This window comes from Pomacea canaliculata, linkage group LG11, assembly GCF_003073045.1.
Source record: "Pomacea canaliculata isolate SZHN2017 linkage group LG11, ASM307304v1, whole genome shotgun sequence".
NCBI lineage: Eukaryota > Metazoa > Mollusca > Gastropoda > Architaenioglossa > Ampullariidae > Pomacea > Pomacea canaliculata.
Window position 1 is genome coordinate 24064976 of NC_037600.1, and position 18824 is coordinate 24083799.

At 37.5% G+C, this 18824-nt stretch overlaps 1 protein-coding gene and 1 long non-coding RNA gene across 6 annotated transcripts; both read right to left on the reverse strand.

The window, feature by feature from the left end:
* Window positions 1–1718: 1718 nt before the first annotated feature.
* On the reverse strand, window positions 1719–5469 carry LOC112574857. The gene is made up of 4 exons (XR_003101506.1): window positions 4880–5469; window positions 3555–3665; window positions 2011–2139; window positions 1719–1784 (listed from the first exon to the last, which is right to left on the reverse strand). It is a non-coding gene; the product is annotated as an uncharacterized LOC112574857 (long non-coding RNA).
* Window positions 5470–8001: 2532 nt separating this feature from the next.
* Window positions 8002–18374, reverse strand: LOC112574801. Of its 5 annotated transcripts, none has more exons than XM_025256109.1 (13): window positions 18242–18374; window positions 17429–17546; window positions 17016–17116; window positions 16503–16541; window positions 15732–15842; window positions 15295–15332; window positions 14335–14461; window positions 13926–14077; window positions 12836–13522; window positions 12161–12339; window positions 11428–11880; window positions 10781–11145; window positions 8002–10395 (listed from the first exon to the last, which is right to left on the reverse strand). In XM_025256109.1, exons 7-13 carry the CDS (start codon window positions 14357–14359, stop codon window positions 10046–10048), a joined length of 2211 nt encoding a protein of 736 aa, XP_025111894.1. In that variant the 5' UTR covers window positions 14360–14461; window positions 15295–15332; window positions 15732–15842; window positions 16503–16541; window positions 17016–17116; window positions 17429–17546; window positions 18242–18374; the 3' UTR covers window positions 8002–10045. The 5 variants fall into 5 exon arrangements, with proteins under 5 accessions (XP_025111894.1, XP_025111895.1, XP_025111891.1 ...); XM_025256110.1 differs by having other exon boundaries at window positions 15295–15326; window positions 16503–16550; XM_025256106.1 differs by having other exon boundaries at window positions 16503–16550.
* Between the last annotated feature and the right edge of the window lie 450 nt (window positions 18375–18824).

Here is an 18824-nt window from a genome sequence, read left to right on the forward strand (position 1 = left end):
TTCATTATTAAAGCAACTTTCTGCAATTGTTCCTCATCCTCCATTCCTCAATACACATCAATCATCAATCTTCATCAATCATCAATCATCCAATCAATCAATAAATCATCAATCATCATCATCTCATCATGTCTCTTAGATGTCACACGCCAAACCCGGGGTCAAGACACTTGCCAGGACTGATGAACATCAGTAGCGGGTATTATGAAGTCCAATCGAATGGCTGGACTTATGACTTGATAATCTAAATTCGTATAAGTAACATAATTATAATCTGTGTTAATCATACTAGTTTATTTCTGTCTAACACGTTAAGCATCTCTCATTGCAACACAAAAACATACCACTGTTAATTTTAGCAAATAGAACTGCAAAAAGTAAAATTCTCTAGACGCAGAAATACCTCTCATGACCACACTTGCAAAATGATAAGACAGCCAAGTCTCTCTTGGTCTTGCTGAGGTCCTCAGGCGAAGTAAACAATGTCAATGACGTCTGTGACCCGTGTTCTACTGGGAACGTCCACACATTGTTTTCCCCACTGCAAGAAAAAAATGCACCTGAGTAAGATTTGAGCTCAAACTTTAAAGTAATGCTCATATGACCCTGCGTTTGTAATGTATTAAAATTAATTTTGTTAAAATTCTATCTTTCTTTGTCACGCTCTACATATTTGCTATTGTTTTTAGATATCACACTGAGACCAAATAATATTTTCTCTGTCAAATACTGTGGCTTATTTTGTTGTTGGACCTACCCTACCCAAGCGTTTTGACCGGTAGCGTCAGATGTTAGTGATGACTGTAGTCAGATACTATTTCAGTGAAAGTAAAAGATCGGAAAATACTCAACGATCATGTAGGGGAATAATCTTACTCTTTAATTTGATACTAAAAAGACATCTCTGTGGACTAACTAAAGAAGTGTCCTTAGCATTGTTCACCCGTTAATAGATGGAGGCACAGCACATGGTACGTTGTCACGCCATTACAGAAATGGATTACAGTAAATGAAGCTATTAAAAGATGCCCCTTAATCACTTCCCCAAGTCTGCCGTGTATGATGCCAGAAATGAACAAAACAATCCTCTGAGTTTTTGGAAAGGTTATCATCTAAGCATTAATCTATAAACTCAGCAAATCGTGAAAAATCAAGTCGTTGTTTTTGTCAAACGATACCCGAGAGCTGTCTTCCCAAGTTGAAAAATTCTATATCACCCGGTTCATTCACGTTGGATAAGTGTACCTACATTTATGTTTTCACAGTAAAGTTCTGCCCTTGAAGACAAGTTGCTTTTCCTTTTGGTTGTTTAGTTGCTTTCTTTATTTTTCTTTATTTTGTGAATTGTTTCATTGGCCTCTTTTTTGTTGTTAACTGAGCAAACTTTAACATTGATCTTCGAAGTGCGTTTTATGGAAACCTTAGAGATCAAGCATCATGCTTGCACAAATGGTAGCTTCTATATCATGTGTGAAATAAAGAGGCAAATAATATTAGATAAAAATACATCACTGCCATTCTGTTCACTCATACAGCAGGTTGAAATTAAGTAATTAAATAATTTTTATAATCTTACCTAACTTAATCTTCAGCTCGCAGGGATTAATACGGTTGTGATCCATGTTGACCAGTTTTACAAGCAAAGATCCAATGTGTTCTGCAGACACTTTGAGGATGTCCAAGGGTGAGTTGGTTAAAGACCATCCTATGTAACTTGTATCCAGACGACACCGGCACATCCCATTTTGCCTTCCAACCACCACACTCCAGAATGTCTTTTCCATCTTGTTTACCATAATTTTACAGAAATAAATTGATTTTAAGCCTTCTAACCATGTCGTTTGCAGTATAAAAAATAAAAAAAGTCATAAAATGTCAAGTTAATAAAATATTGAAGAAGCCTTTTAGTGACTCAGGTAGAAATATCGTACTATGATTATCACACGAAGACCAGATAAAAGAGGTAAACCAATAAACATGTAAACTGCATGTAACTTCCGTTATACCTACCTTGACTTCTGTTGCCCTTGTACATGACAATACTGAAGCCCTTGTTAGTCTGACTGACATCCTCAGGAAAGTGGCAGGTGACTGAAGTACTGGCCAACGGTTCTACGGAAGGTACCTCACACGTTGTATCTGTAGTGTGACGAAATGAGAGGAGCATAGGGCCGCAAAAATGAAATTAAAAAAAAGAAAAAAAATAGTCTTTAGTTTTAATTATTTATATAAAATGTAGCTTGCATTATTCTATTGTTTACGTGTGTTGTGTTGCTTTGGATGTGACTTCCATGCAAATATAAAAATACAACAAATTTACTGGGTGTACTACACCAGGATTTCTGACATGACGAGAGAGCCTGACTTGTACAAAAGTAAAACATGTTCAGCAGTCAGTGTACTACAAGTAGTTTCTTGCCTAGCCAGGGGTCACCTATGTGACCTCTCTATTTGATCTTTATTTTTTTATCGTATTTTGAAACGTTGAAATATTTACTGTGTTGCTGAGCAAAGAAAGGGTGTAACAGAGTAAGAAAATGTATGATAATTGTGAGGTAAACATTGTGTGACGCGAGAGTGAAATAAATATATTTATCTATAGAACTCACACGAACGAGGGGAGAGCATCAAAAGTATCTACGTGAAAGGTAAGACACTTTAGGACAAGACACGTGTGCGAGTCGCCGTTCAGTCATCTGTTCAAACTAACTGTGGATTATTTCCTGAGCCATGTTTAAAGACTCTTCGACGACAGGTGGGAGAAGATTCCTTGGAGTGATTATACGAAACGAAACAACTGAAGCGACAGAATATCCGCCAACCACGAGCCATGAAGAGGCTTCTATAAGGTTCATCAGTAGCCGACATGCAAAGCTCAATGTAAACAGGAGAAAGAGGAGACTGTTTTCACTTACAACGACTCTGCTTGGTACCAAGAATTAACGTATTTCGATTATAATGTTAAAAAAATCTAAAGGGCTGATATCCTATGTCCGACGAATAATAATTCTTTTTCCTGAAAGGCTGAAGTCTTCAGACGTCCAAGACACCTATGCCTTTCTTCAGAATATTTTGCTCGTAGAAGAGAGAATGGAGAATAGTGAATTAACGGGAATAATCAGTGAGACTTTGGAGATATATTATTTATGTATGTGACATAAGACTTGGCTGATAGTTTAGGGCCATTGCTGTTTATTATTGCTTGTGGTCGCTTGAAACTCTCTGTTGATATTGTATGCTAGCCCAGCTATAAAAAAGGAAAAAATAAATAAAGAAAAGTACAAGAGAAGAAAAGAGGAACTAAGCCAATAAGAGTTCACTTGGGCAACTTTCATTACAATGTCGGGAAGCCCGCATTCATATGTTTGTAATATGCTGTATGAAAGAACACATGTCAGTCCCTGTGTGTGTAACGTGTATTGACATTTTTTTTTGGCAAATTACCGATTAGCACTTACTGGAAAACTTTCAATATGCAGTTTAATTTGTTTTTTAACTTTTCATTGGTGCTGATACTACTTTCCTAATCCTTGTCAGAACAGAACTGAACCTACCTTGTGCCATAGCTCGTGCGGGGAACAGAAGATGGTGACAGAAGATTAATGTTACACAGACAGACAACACCTGCCGCAAGTACCAGCGAGCTGACATTTTTCATGGAGAACCTGTAATTACAAATTGTTACTTTCAGGATATTTAAAATGACTTCCATGTGCTATTTTTCGTATTTTTTCATCATTATCATCATCCATCTATCATCCATCTATCATCCACCTATCATCCATCCATTATCATATGTTTAATCGATCTTATAAAATAACTAGTCCTCACTGTGTCAATTAAACTGGTATGTTGTGATGAATGATAATAGTATTATAGATACATGACTGTATTTTCTAAATGTTCATTTCAGTCTCTATGTACGTTTCTGGTCTTTTCCTTGAATCGAACAACTGACAGTTACCTACTGGATGCACCGCGATCGAGAAAGTGGAATGCTATCACAGTCTATGTATTAGACATCGACGCTGGCACCAGTTAACTATAGAATTTTCATATTTCATCAGACTACAAAGTCTTAACAGACAAATTTGGTAGCAGAACTGTAGCTGGGCCATTACAAACATGGCGAAACGGAAAAAAGTATAATTATGAAACCCGCATAATGTCTGTCTGTCTCTTACACAATCCATCTCCTCACTCTGATCTTAAACAAACCTTCAAACTAAATCCTAAGTCCTTTAACTTAACAGGGCTGGCCTAATTTTAACCCAAACCAAGAAAGAAAACCTAATCTAGCTCTAGTAATAGCCTCATCAAATGTAGTGCAATAAAGGTACACAACTCCACTCATCACTCCCCAATGTTTGCTCAGGTTTGCTTCCCTTTGTTCAATGACGTCTTGCACGTTACTTTTGACCAAGCTTTTGTTAAACCTGGTGAGAGGGGGGGGGGGGGAATTGGTGTTTTACGCCGTGTCAGCAGCTAAGGCTATATTACGGCAAGGCAGCCAGCCTTGTAAACAGATGTCACGTGCAGAGAAAGATCAGCGTGCCCGAGACGAGAAATGAACTAAGGGCAGCCAACCTGTGAGAGGGATGACTTCGGATTGGTTTTTTTTTTTCGAAAAATATATCTGAATTAGCCAAACCAAACGTTTGGATAGTTTGTGATGTTACGAATCTGTGTCACGATCTTGTACTGTAACACTATGTTGCTTTTCTATAGTTCGCTTTTTCCAGATGTAAACATCTTCCACCTCGCATCACCGCCACACAGTTCAAGGTCTAAGGTCATCGATTCATTTATGGTGAATGAAGATTTTCATGGGAATACATTCGGATTAAATTTTTACAAAAAAAGAAACCTGTCACATTACCTGTGGGTAGTCTTCCGCGTGTAGTGTCACGTGGTACGTGTCGGTAGTTTCCAAGACATTCACAACACAGCAGGCATGTAGGTGTGTTGCCCACTGTATTGATCACACACCAGGCTTCGACGCCATTTTTAGACAGGGAGAAGACATGAAGAATGGAATAGTTTGCGGTCACAGCGATGATTTTCTCACGTGACACTGTCTTGCTGTTGTGACATTAACAACACTGACAAATGTCTGTGACAGAAGGCGCGGTGTCAGTGCGTGTCGTCTACGTGGCAGTCGCTGTGTGAGGATGTACTTGCTGCCCTGACAACCATTCCAGACCTGACTGCTGCCCGGGTGCAAATACGTATCCGCAGAATAATCAATTGCGCATAAGTCCCGGGCTGCCACAATTCAAACCATCGGGTTTTATTTATTTATTACTGTTTTCTTGAAAGCAGATGGCGAGGTATAACTTTTCTATACATGATTGTGCTTTGTAGTTAGCGATCGGTTGTGCTGACCTGACAGGTGAGTCGTTAATTGCCAGCCTGTGTCTGTGTTGTGTCAGTCTAACGGGGCTCTCCAGGCAGAAAGTTAATGTCGCTATAAGGTGCAAGGAACCTGAGAGACGTGTCTGTTCCCAGTATACACTGAAACCCTTGTAGTCTGGTATTTATTTTTCTTTCATTCCTCCCCCCACCCACGCCTCAAAAAAGCTAGTACCAAACTGGATTAATGCCAGAGCCGCATACACTGCTATGAACTTAAAGATTGGTGAACTGATGTAAGAAAATTGAAATCACTGTGAAACAATTTTTCTACCTTGGTTAAGATATTAGTACTATAATCTTCAATGATGTTTGAAGAAGTATTTAACACTTAAGTTTGCATTTTTAAAAATGTATGCTTTTGTGCAAACATATGTTCAGTGCATTAGTTCTGAGGACGGAGCAGTGTAGCTCTCCCAGACCCCAGTGTAGCGGGAGGCTGACGTAGAATACTGTAGCCATGGCAACGCCTTGACCCTGCACTCAGCACCGCGCGCCTGGTTCTCGGTGCTGGCACAACATCCATTGACCTTCTTGCTAGGGCCATTTGCCAGCGATGTACTCTGCTGGCTGTGTTGCACACGTCGCACACTTGTCTCTGCCAGCCTAGTAAATAATTGTGTTTACGCTTCAATGGATGTTCTGCTAGACCTTAATGGTAGCCATGCGGTGACAGATGCGAAGCTGAAAGATTTGGACAATGCCAGAATGTCACATGCAGTAACAGAGCTTGCATGTGGTTGCTGCATGTTTCAAGATAGTCATTGCTGCGAAAAAACTCGTCTGGTTCACAATGTGTGTGTTACAAGAAAGAATACCATTGTAAACTAAATGAACCTTTACTAGCCTTCAGTGGTGCACTGGCAGTGGAATCTGAGCAGATCATCGCAAGGAATGCTAACACACACACATATGTGATTGATTTCTTTTTCTCATGTGTCATAAAACTATTAAATAAAATCAAAAACATTTGATAATATCATAACCTCTTCAGGGACGTAAGCCTCTAGTATTACATTATGTATACACACAGAATGCTGCTCACATACACAAATGCATAATGGGAGGCAAAAGAAGACAGACGCAGAAGAGAACCCACTTTATGAGTCACAGAATCTTATGAACAATGGGCTAGGTACTGTGTATGCCATCGCTGTCATCAGCAACACTTGCAGTCCTTACTTACAGTGTTGCCCCTAAATGACCCCAGGATTATTTTTTTGTTCAGGATGCATGTGACATAAGCCCTATACTAAGTATAAGCCTCAATCGTCAGCCAGACGAACCGATTTTGTTAGTTGAAACACATGAGAAACGTTTTGAATCATAAAGTAAATAATTAAGATTAATAATTAAAACAAATGAGAATATACCTTAAAATTACTTGTAAAAACCAAGTTGGTGCTTTTGGTCGTGAGATATGTGCCTATATATATACATAAATGGAGTCGAAAGAAACTCGGGGTACTATATATGAGTTGTAATGGTGTTTAAAACAAAATAGAGGTATTACATTAAATGTCGATTTTTGTACACGAAAAAAAAGACGTGTCCTAAAAAAGCCCTAATATTTATTTTGTAGCTGAAGAAGAATCGACTGTCGATCAAGTGCTCCGTCCACGCTCATGGTCCGAGAAATATCCTGCGAATTTCTTGTTTCCCTATTTCTGATGTTCACACACAAACAAATAACAAGAGATTCCACTCGACGACCAGCCACCCCGCATCATTCATCCAATCAGCGACTATAGCTAGCACAAACAAGAGGACGAACACCCCTCCCCTTAACCATCAACTCCTCCTACATGTGGCGGGGTGGACAGTGGATTTCGTACTAGTCGATCTCTAACTCGAGGTCAAGTAGTTTGTTTTTTAACTTTATGAGGTTTCCATGTACCCTAGGTAACAGATACAAAGAAAAACAGAGAGAGAGAAAAATAAATGGGAGAGAACGAGAGACAGACAGCCGAAATTCCAATCCGCCAAACTCTTTGTTTTACAAGCCTGCTACAACTGTCAAAAAAGAAATATAACAAAGTAATCAGCAGGAGAAACAAAAAAATAACAACACATCTTATTTCAAGAGTTGTCTGCCCTTCCCTCTGTCTCTTCCTCTTTTTCTGAACTGGCGTCTGCTAGTTACTCGTATGTTGCGGAAAATTAATCACTGATATTCCTAACTGTTTTAGTCATAAAAACCTGATGTCATCTGACACTTCTAGACAAAGTGCCTCCTTCTCTCTATGTAGTCATGTCCTGTGCCTGTCTTGTAGTTACTAAATTTGTAACTGACCTTTTGTTTTTCTATGAAAGACATCATCATTTCTTGAAGCTGACACTTAACATTATCTTCTACTCTATCGTTGTAGTATATACTTCCATAAATATACTTGCCGCGTGACCGTCCAATACGTCACCGGATGCACGCTCGCAACCGCCCAAAACAGCGGGCAACGAACGCACAGCCTCTCGCTCGGCCGGAGACGGTTTGTGACGTACCAGTCGAACCGCAGCTGAGCGCAGACCACACAGAAATGATAAAGACAAAATTCAAGTGACAAAAACTAATTTATTACATACGTAAAATAACACTAAAAACCAAGTATCATGCGTCCCTAACACTACCATAAAGAAAGGGATAGATTAAAATAAACAATCAAAACAAAGGGAATACTATAAAACAATTGCCCTTAAGAGGACCAAGCCAGTGTTCTTCGATATGAAAACACAACTGAAATGTTTCACAAAACGGTGCTCACTTCAAATAGGAAGAGGAAGCTGTTAAGGGAAACAATGCACTATTAACAGCAAATATAAAAACCTTTGTTTCTGTTGTTTTGAATTATTTGAAGTGGTTTTATTTATTATGGCGTAGAGTAATATCGTTAATAAATATTAAAATCCAATCATAAATCTTACATCATATTGTATAACTTTTGTGGTGACATATCTTGCTTATCTTAATATCCTGTGTTGTGCATAATTGCCTAAAACGCTGTCTCCATCACCTGCGGCTACTTACCTCCTTTAACACGAAGGCTTCCAATGTCCTCCCTTAAATGGACACTGTAAATAGCTTGACTGTTTACACTCAAGCCTTCATGAACAAATTAAACTTTAATAATGTGTCTACAGTGAACGGGAAATACAACCTAACCCCACCCCGCCCTTATTAAGAGCAATAACTTTAAATAATTTTCCAACGAAAATTTAAAAAAATTTAATATCCGCCTAGGTTTCTGCTGTTCCGATTGATGCTGTGTATCGTCGCACACACACATTTATATATCTTACTTCCCAACAAGAAGGCGAGTTCAATGTGTTTTACAAGCTTCAAAAGGCAGTGGGTAGTCTTGACCTATAACAGAGGAGGGCATCACAATATTACACAGACATGCACAATGAACATCACAATCAGCCAATCATACAGACATACACAGTGAACGATGCACCACATGGAGCAGTTGATGGACTGGTGCCCGTCAATCAGACGATGAGAATCAGGTGTCGAGGGTTCAGATCTCTGCTCTGATTTACTTCTTTTTGGGCTGACCATCGATGGTTTCCTCTGGCATTTATTTCTATGCACTCATATATTGACTTGAATGGTCAACTTCTCCTGCTACTCCTTATCTGTACTTGAATGTCACAGACACGGAAGACAATCTAATCATCAGAATTTTACTGGGGCTACACAAAGGTGCTGAGCCAGTATGATTTTTACAACTGGGTTTTCATTGGCTGTAAGGGTAACACTGCTCATTCTTCTATTCAACAATCTTGACTAGAACCTCGTGTGTATTATAAAGAAAACATGCCACTAGAGCGCGCGACAAGCATTTTTAAGAAGGTAAAAGTATGGTAACAGATTAATTAAGGTTTATATCAAGTTAAATGTTCTTGAATAAATGCATGGTAAGCATATGACATAATGTGCACCAATATGTGTCATCAGTACATAATAGTAACTTGAAAAGAAAAGCAAACAGCAAAGGATGTAATTATCAGGTTTCATTTTTATTCTTGAGAAATACCTTCAGAAACATTTACTCCATAAAGTCGCTTTAGTGAGAACTTTGCTGATAAAAATGCAGACTCTTAGTTCAACAATTTTTAATTGCATGATATATTTAGGTGCCAAAAGTTTTTTTAAGAAAATAACCCTTCTGGTATTGTCATATATAATGTAAGGTCGATAAGAAAATTACAACCACTTTATATATCAACTAACTACAGCGTATCTATAATTTTGCTTTCATGGTGACCTGTAGTTCTGGAGACAGGCAAGGTTATTATAAAAGACAATGGCCTTATTATCGTCAATCTAACCTCAGTAAAAAAAAAAAAGGGAATGTTGGGACTGCCAAATCACATCTAACAGAATTTCATCGTAAAATAAGCACAACTGCAAAACGACATTTGATATTACATTTACATTTACAGGTGAAAACTTGAGTAAGTTTTAATTAAAGGGAAAGAAGAAGTCATACATTATGAATAAAAACTTTGAATACATTTCACAAAATTATCGACTACAATAACTAGACAATATCAGAGTCGACAAATCGTCGTGCCATCTACCTACAAGAGATGCAGCCGCTGACCAGCTGTGAAGTCTTAGTTGATGCTACAGCTAGTTACAAACAATAACTAGCTGTGCTGTACAGCGGGATTGGCTGTGAAGTCTCTTATAACCAGCTAATTTGGCTTTCTTTGACCAATTATCACACACCTCCACACACACGACAACTTTTCTCTCCAGCCCACGAATCAAATCTTCATGTGTAACCCACACCACGTCATCCTTTGCCGTGACCATGTCTTTCATTTCTTCCATGTCATCCATCAGCAGTCGCAGTGGAATTTTTGCTTTTCTCATAGCTTTGACAATACCAAGCTTGTCACTCACTGTTGTCTTGTACACCACCAGCACGTCTCGCCACATTAGATCATACGATGCTGCTTCCTCACTATCTGTAAACACTAATTCAAAAGTAGAGACACCATTTAAATATATATTTTTCTGACTGGAATTTTTAAAGAATAACAATTCATATAAACTATTTTATATAGTAACAAGGCATTACTTATGATTTGAGGTTGAAATCTAGAAGGAAATTGAGGTAAGTGGTAAATAGCGTATGTGTACGTTGGACTGAAAATACTATTTTCTTGTATTTTACCTTCTGGCTGTGCTATCGAATCGTTAAATGTTCACTTCTATGAGTATATTTTACAACTAAGTTCATGCTTAGGGACAAGGTTTGTAACACAACATAATATAATCAATAACAAAGAATTTCAATATGTAAAAATGTGCACTGCCTCTCACTCTATACATGTTTCTCTACACAGTAATCAAACTCACCAGGGACGCCAACACGGAGATCATTCTGAAGGAAAGAGACGACCATATCACCGCACTCGACACAATTTATTGCAGGTCTACAAGAATGTTTCTTGTGGGAAATTCTCTTCACAGCCGGACCATCTGTAAACTCGGGTACACCGCGGTTACCGTACTCTTTGACACTTCGGTCACGGGTGAACGCCCTGTCCTTCTGCACCTCTCTTCGTACGACTGGAGGAGAACGGAGGGGTCTGTTAAATCCTTGTTCTCCCCATCCATTTGGCACATGTCTGTTGTAACAACTTGCCGCCCAAAGATGGATCTGGGGAACTTTCTTTAGCAGCATTTTGCAGAACGTTTTGAATCCTCCCTCTTTACCTGACCTGTCAAAGAGACATGTCTGTTAGGGCTACCCTGTCAACAATTTTTGCAGTGATAAAATGTTTCAGAAACTTATATTATCACGTGAAAGCGTATGTATGTGTGTCCATGTGGCGTAAAAATTATAATAAAATCACGTTAAGTGTACTTGTATCCTTTGGAACCCTACCCACGTCAATATTATAATTAAGTACACCTGAACTTTCTAGGAGCTACAGTTAAATACCGATTATGACGAGACAAGCACATCCTTTACCCAACTGAATATGTCCACCACAACTTACTTGTCAGGGCCCGCTTCATCAGCGATGACGTACAATATTCCTCCTTTTGCCAGCTGCGACAATTCGTTCACTGCTCTGCTCATCTCTTTCTTTTCAAAGTCATACTGTAGGAGGTTGAGTTGATTTTCCACTACAGTATATTGGATGAGATGGTGTTTCAGCATGATGCAGACTGGAAGACTTTTTTTCCATGTACTAACAATATAAACCTTTTCTCTCCGATGCAACCATTCTGTGCCCATCAGGAGCAGCACCACGGTTTTACCTGTACCTGGTGGTCCTGTTACAAAGAGTCTGGGAGGACGCGTACTGAGCAGATTGGTTTGCTCCGGAAAAAGACCGATCTCAGAGTAACAAACTCCTGTACACTTCACGGCCTGACCCAGGGTCTTGACACCAATTCGTGGAGAAGATGCACATGGTACAGTCACTGCTGTCGCCGGTCCGCAGAATCTGTTACATTTTCATGAAACGAACATTCATTTTAAGAATAACAGTAAAACAGCAAAGACTACAGCATTCTACTCACACAGATAATGTTGGAAATAATACAGCTGCTTCACCATTCATACTTTCTTTGGTGAAGATTACAATGCTTAATGTTTATGTATCATTAAATAAAAAGAGAGGGAAATTTCAAACTAAATGGGTAAATAGACCAAATATATTTTATGTGACACTTTTCTATAAATACTCGTAATAAATGTGTTTAAACACGGGATCTTTCATATACCTGGCTGTCAGCACTGTGTACCCAAGATGCGTCATCTGACTGTCCGTCCCCGCCCCAGCCACTTGTCGCCTCCACCAGTCCTCTAGATTGTTGTCGTCAGACAACTGGTCAGAGCACAGACAAAGACTCGCGATGTCCTCCGGGTTCGATGATTCCGTCTCCAGACACTCACTAAGGCACTGTATTAAAAAAAAAAAAAAGCAGAAAAAAGAAAAAAAAAGAAAGAAAGAAAAAACCCCAAAAGAAATTTCATGTTCATTTTGGATGATATCTGATACCTCACCGACTTACAAGACCAGTATGCATTAACAGTTGCCCGTCCTTCTAAATCGAATGTAGTGACAGTATGCCAGTCGACACATAGTTACAGCATTATAAAGATCAGATGATGGCTGCCCATGAGGCGCAGTCATCTAGCTGCAGGACGTTTACGAAAGTTTTCCAAAGGAAAATTAACTGGTTAGTTTAAAAAAAAATAGTATATTAACCCACATTGAAGGTTTGAAACTTATTATTACTAAAAAAAATCGGCAGTAACAAAATCTTTCTAGTGAGAAATAACACTGGGATGAAAGGTAATCGCTAAATTTGCGGAGTAAAACTAAGAACAGAAAGGTTTGGCAAAGTAAAAAGAGGTCTGCTGCTGTTAAAAGTTAAAGAAATTGAAATCCTTACTGTCAACAAATCGTGATCTCCTAAGATGGTCGCCTGTACCTGACTGGCCGTGAGGTTAGGAAGAATAATCGTCTTTCTGACACGAATGTTGGGAGTGATGTCCCAACTCACATCCTTTAAATTGTCAGTTGCGCAGTTTAACTGTTCAACGGCCTTGACAAGTCTTATTTTGATGGTATCCTTTGTTAATTTGTTTAATTTGAATACTTTCTCCCCAAATGCCTTAACCTCAAAAACAAAAAATCCATAATCTCGATGAATAAGAAGCATATCAACCTCTCGTTTTTTTATGGGAATGTAAGGCTGGTCCTTATTAGCAGTGGAAGATCGCTCAGTAAGGTAATCTTTAAAGTGGAGATTACTCATTAAAACTAAAACTTCTTTCTTTTGTTGAAACATGTTCTTCAAGCTGGTCAGAACATGATTCATGGCTGCATCGTCCTTAACGTCACTGTCCTGAACTTTGGGAGGCTGAGGAACGGTGCGTGGAATCTTCACGGATTGGTCAGGTTGACCAGCCTGGTCAGATGCTGGCCAAAGGACGGATAAAGGCTGACCGGCAAATGAATGTCTGGTCGTCGGCACGCGGCTGAAGTAGAGAGGAGGTAAAAAGCAGGGTCCTGAGTGAAAATCAGGGAACGTTTCCTGGACCCACTGTATCCAGAAATCTTGCTCTGAGACTGGACCCTGTATCAAAGCAACTCGTACTTCGTTAGTGCTCAAATAACTCATGATAAAAAACTTATATCAAACTATTATCTAGAGCAGTTATTCCTGAGCTAAACAATTGAATAGCCACTAAAAGTACTTCCAAGAAACTAAAAACTAACCAGTCAAATGACACTGAGGAAGTATATTTGATACAAATGTTTCTTAGCTCAAAACGTAAACAGTGAAACTGAGACAGACGAACTACTGATAACAATTCTCAGGTTAGCAAAACCCCACTAAGTAAGATAAATGAATGAATTGATGTTGTGATTCATCCTTTGCCTGTTTCAAACAAAACAATTTTTGAAAATTGACTTTTTATGACTTTACAGTTGCACCAAAACTATGTTCTAGATATTTTATTCTATGCTTTACATACCTTATAATTCATTTTCTTCCGAAAGAATTTGATTGTTTTCTCAATCTGAGTTGAATTGCCATGTATCTTTGCCTGCACAATCTTAGTGTCGATCTCTACAGCGGCTCCATACTTCTGTAGAATCTTTTTCAGGGATGCTGGTTCCGAGGAACCTAAGAAAATAAATAATCATTTTTTTGTTTTTTTTAATATTTCTATCAGACTTCTCCATCTACTTCTTTCAAGAAAAGGAAAATGTACAGTAGGCAGACAGGAAGTTTGTTTATAAATTATATTTTTGACGAAAAGACTATCCCTTCATGCTTTCTTGTAAAGGTTGGCGAACATCTTCAATGATAATGAATCCTTAAGACCAAAGTGTACTGTTTCCATAAGCTTTATCTTGCCAGTCTCTAAAAATATTACTTACTTGTATCAATGTGCAGAGCAGACATTTTAGCAGTTATGTCCAACACATAATCTTTAGCCTGGCCATTGCCTTCAGATTGTGTGTCAGACCTTCTTCCGACAGCACCTGCATGCTCTGTGCGCTTACACTGTTATTGGGAGTAAAATCAGTCGAAGAAATTATACTTTTTGCTGTAGTTTTGACCATTAGAAAGCTTCAGAAAGGTAGTGGAAGAAAATAGAAGTTCAAGGAAATGAAGGGGAGATGAAAAAATAAAAAAAAACTTAAGTCGTGATGCAGTTTATGCACATGGAGAAACAATTAAATTTAGTTTTTTCTGAAAAGAATTTTTGAACATTCTTTAAGTAGCAGCAAATAAAGAGGAGAAAATTGTAGCAGAAAGGATTTCCACGGCATCGATTGTCAAGATGGCAAATTATGAACTCAATTCAAATATTGCAGCATAGATACAGCATTACACAATTTTTATGCGTGTATAGAAATGAAGGAAGACAATTGCAAAACAATGACGACCATGTAAGCAGCTTGTTACCTAGATATAAATACTGAATATTATTTTCAATGACTTTATGATTACTCTTAAAATTATGTATTTTTTGTTCTCTCTTAATCTGGAAACTTGCTTATTAGTGTGATTGTGTTTGCGAGGGATAACGCATTGGTTATACGGAGCTTTCTGTATATTTGCAAATAAACGATGTTGTGAGCTGTTATGTGAAATAATTGTTTAAAAGAATAGAAGAACAAACAATAAAATGAGTATATTATCTTGTTTAAAACAAAAAGTAACAATATAATGCCACTAATAATAATAACAAAAATAAACGTTCAACTTAAATAGCGCATGCTCAAACTTACAAAGAGCTTGCTCTCAGCGATTGAGACAAGAACGAGGCTGACATCATACGAAGGACAGAAGGATAAACATCAGTCCTGATAACTAATGACAAATCTACTTACCTTTTTTGTCTAGATGGCGCTTCCTCTTGGCCCTGTAGCTGGAGCGGTTGATCAGACATAAGAGGCAAAAAGATTAGCGTACAGTCTGATAGTAAAGTTAGGAAAGACAGTGCGATGTCACATCTCCAATCAGCCAAGATATAAGTTGTCAGAGGACATAAAAGTGTAATCTATCTTACCAATTCCTTGTAATTCAGTCAAATAATTTAAGGTAATTATGATAATTCGTACGTTGTCCTCGATCTGTTTCATTTCAATTCAAATATTGAAGGTCTGTTGGCATTACGACTAGTTTTCAAGCTGAGCTGCTCAAGTTTAATGTAAAATAAGCAATATTATTAACAAAGACATAAATCCTAAAACTAGAATAATAGAGTTAGTAGGAAAAGCTGTTTAAACTATGTTATTTTTTCTTCTAGTAAATGAGATTTCAGCACCTCGCTTGATGTAGATGTAATTGCACCTTGCTCCTGTGGGTGTTGCCTCTTGCTGACAGACCGTGGACATGGCTGGACGTTCATGTGGTTTTCAATGGGAGTAAGTGCCATCTGTACAAAATGAGCTTTTAATCTATATCATCTCTCTTTTTACTGCTCATATTATATTTCATGGTTTTATATATATATAATTATATATATACACACACAGGTAGCTGGCAATGCTATTGAATACCTTGAGCAGGAGTATTACTGAATCTCCAGTTTAGGAGTTTCAACGTGTATTTGCAATAATGACATGTTTTCTTTCTTGTTTTTAAAACCGATAGATCGCTGAGTTTGACATTAAAACAAAATACAATTTTACAAGGATTTCTGAAGTTTAAAGGAAATATGTTTGACTTGAACTAAAACTGTAAAAATACAGAAGAGGATTCAGTGAGCTATTTCAATAAGTCAGCGTTAAAATATTTTACACTTCAACTTGTCTAAACCATAATCCCTGAAAACTGTAGAACTTAAGAAACAGGAGGACATAATTTTTGTGCTTGAGATATAGTCCAAAAATTTATAACCCATCCCAGAATAAGGTTAACCTACATTTTGCGAAAATTGACACAGACGACATTCCACCTCACCCACTAGAGTGAATGGTGGTTTGCTAGATTTTTGTTTTATTTTCGACATGAGTAAATTCATCCTGTCACACATATTAAGAGATTCCAAAATACAGACAACCAAAAAATCTTGAGAGCCTTGCAATTTCCCTACCCTTCTTGGTCTGGGAGCCGCTTCATCGCTCTTAACTGACTGTTGAAGCTGATCGGATACGAGAGTCACAAGACATGTTTGTAATGTCCAAATTCAGCAAAGAAAATTAAGTGCATCAATAGTCATCAGTTAAGAAATAAATTACAAAGCAATTAATTTTACAAAAATATCACATTTTACATAAATATTTTTTTCAGAAATCTAATTGGATGGTAACATAATTTAATTTGTATTCGTATAATTACTATACGATAAAGATCTACTAGCAACCAGAAATCAAGTTGTCTTGATTAAGCCTGAGAAAAAATAAAATACATAAATTAAGTATAAAAAAAGGAAAAAACAAGAAAATAGAATATAGCTTTTGTTAAAACTGACTAGGAACAATTTTATGTTTCTTCATAAGTTATTTTCACTTTTAAATTGTGATTCTGGCATTATTTAAAATTCACTGATGTTTGCCCTTATAAGTGGGAAATGTTCCCCGTGAATGTTCCTGAATGCTAATATTACCTCCCTTGATGGAGATGCCACTGCACCCTGGTCTTGTAAATGTTTTTGGTTGCTGAACATTATGGAATGCTGAAAGCTCGTGTGATTTCCTTGGTTTTCACCTGAATAGTTTGACATACTATTTCCGTTACATGCTGTTTTTTCACACACATTTCTAATTTTCTGGCAAATCTGCTGCTTTAAGACAAACGTTCTGTTTATCTCTGCTCTGAGATTATAAATTATTTAGGTTTGTAATTGTAAAATATCTCTTATAAATGTGTCGTTTACAATTTGTAAAAGGATTATTTTTGCATAATTATGAATAATATTATTTCATATATAATTTAATAATAACAACAATGATTGATTTTATGTCAAAGCATAAGCTTCCTTTGTGCACCATTTATTATTTTTTCTTGGTTTTAACTTACCGTTTATAAGTGTGTTTACAGTGAACCAACACAGCAAGTCTCTCAGCTCTTATATTTGTCAACACCAGGTGAGATGAGTCAGTGGAGGCTCAGGTCTGTCATCACTATGTAAGTGATACTGAAACATATCAAAATTATAGCTTCCACATCATTGTCAACAGACTATCAAATCTTAACTAATAAAAAGATTTGGTTATCACATTTGAAAGTTCATTTCTTTCGCTGTATATATATATGTGCGTTGGTTACTTAAGAGAGACTAAAATAAGGTATTGGGAGATAAATCTTTAGTATACTCTCACTCAAAATAAATTTACCAGGTGGTGATTTGAAGGATCCTATAAATATATTTCTCAAGCTAAATTAAATAATCATAGCTCGTTGAAAATCATTTTGATTAAATTATTAGCGCTAAGTGTGTTTTAAAGCAAATATTTTGCTCACTTTTTCTACGTTTTTAAATTCAGTTAAATTAATGCTGATAAAGTAGACCGAAGGGTTAGAAATCGTTTGGAAACAAAATGTCATTGGTAGTCGACTTCTATGTCCCAGCACAGGTTTTCTATGATTGTAAGCTTGTTGTTTTGACTATGATGACATTTATTTATTGACACACTATACATAATTATGGAAATGATCCACTTACTTTCAAACTGCCAGGCCTGTGCCTCTACACCAGCGCTAAGAACCCTTTTGACTTGTGACCTAAACACCGGTCTGCCTACGTGTCATTGGGTTCATAATTTTTTTCCTCCATAACCCTTTTGTATATCAATGAATTAAATACGTTAATGTGAAAACTTAGCAGCTTACCTTGCTGTTTGTGACTCCCTGAAGATTAAAATAAGAGAAGAAAGGCAGACTAGCACACAGAGGACGCAATATACAGTAGTGCCAACCCTCGTCTGATCTACACGTCTGGGTTTTCCCGATATTTGAAAAGTGTAACCGTTGCTGACACCTTGACACTGACTGTTCTTTATTTATTTAAAACGAGGCCACTAGGTCAGAAACAGTCATGCGGCAAGTAGTTTGGAGCAGGTTAAAAAAAAAGGAGTAATACGATAGACCATACCTTTGTGTTGTGCTTAACCTACAAACATTTGACAAGCGTGTTGTGTGTATGTAAGAACGTGTGTATCTACATGAATATGGTGGATATGGTGGCTGGTGTTGATGAGAGAAAGTCACTGGTAACTCCTATCTGTGTTCACTGTGTATAAAAACAATAAACATCGCCGGTGAGGTCTTAAGATTGGAGACAGTGTCAGTCTGACACAGAGTAGAGGTGTCACAGCTGACGAGTGTCAAACCAGTTGACAGTAAAACTGTACAAGTCACTGACTTGCTTACAGACAATGAAAATAATCACTAATAACAAGAGTGGAGCCTTGGT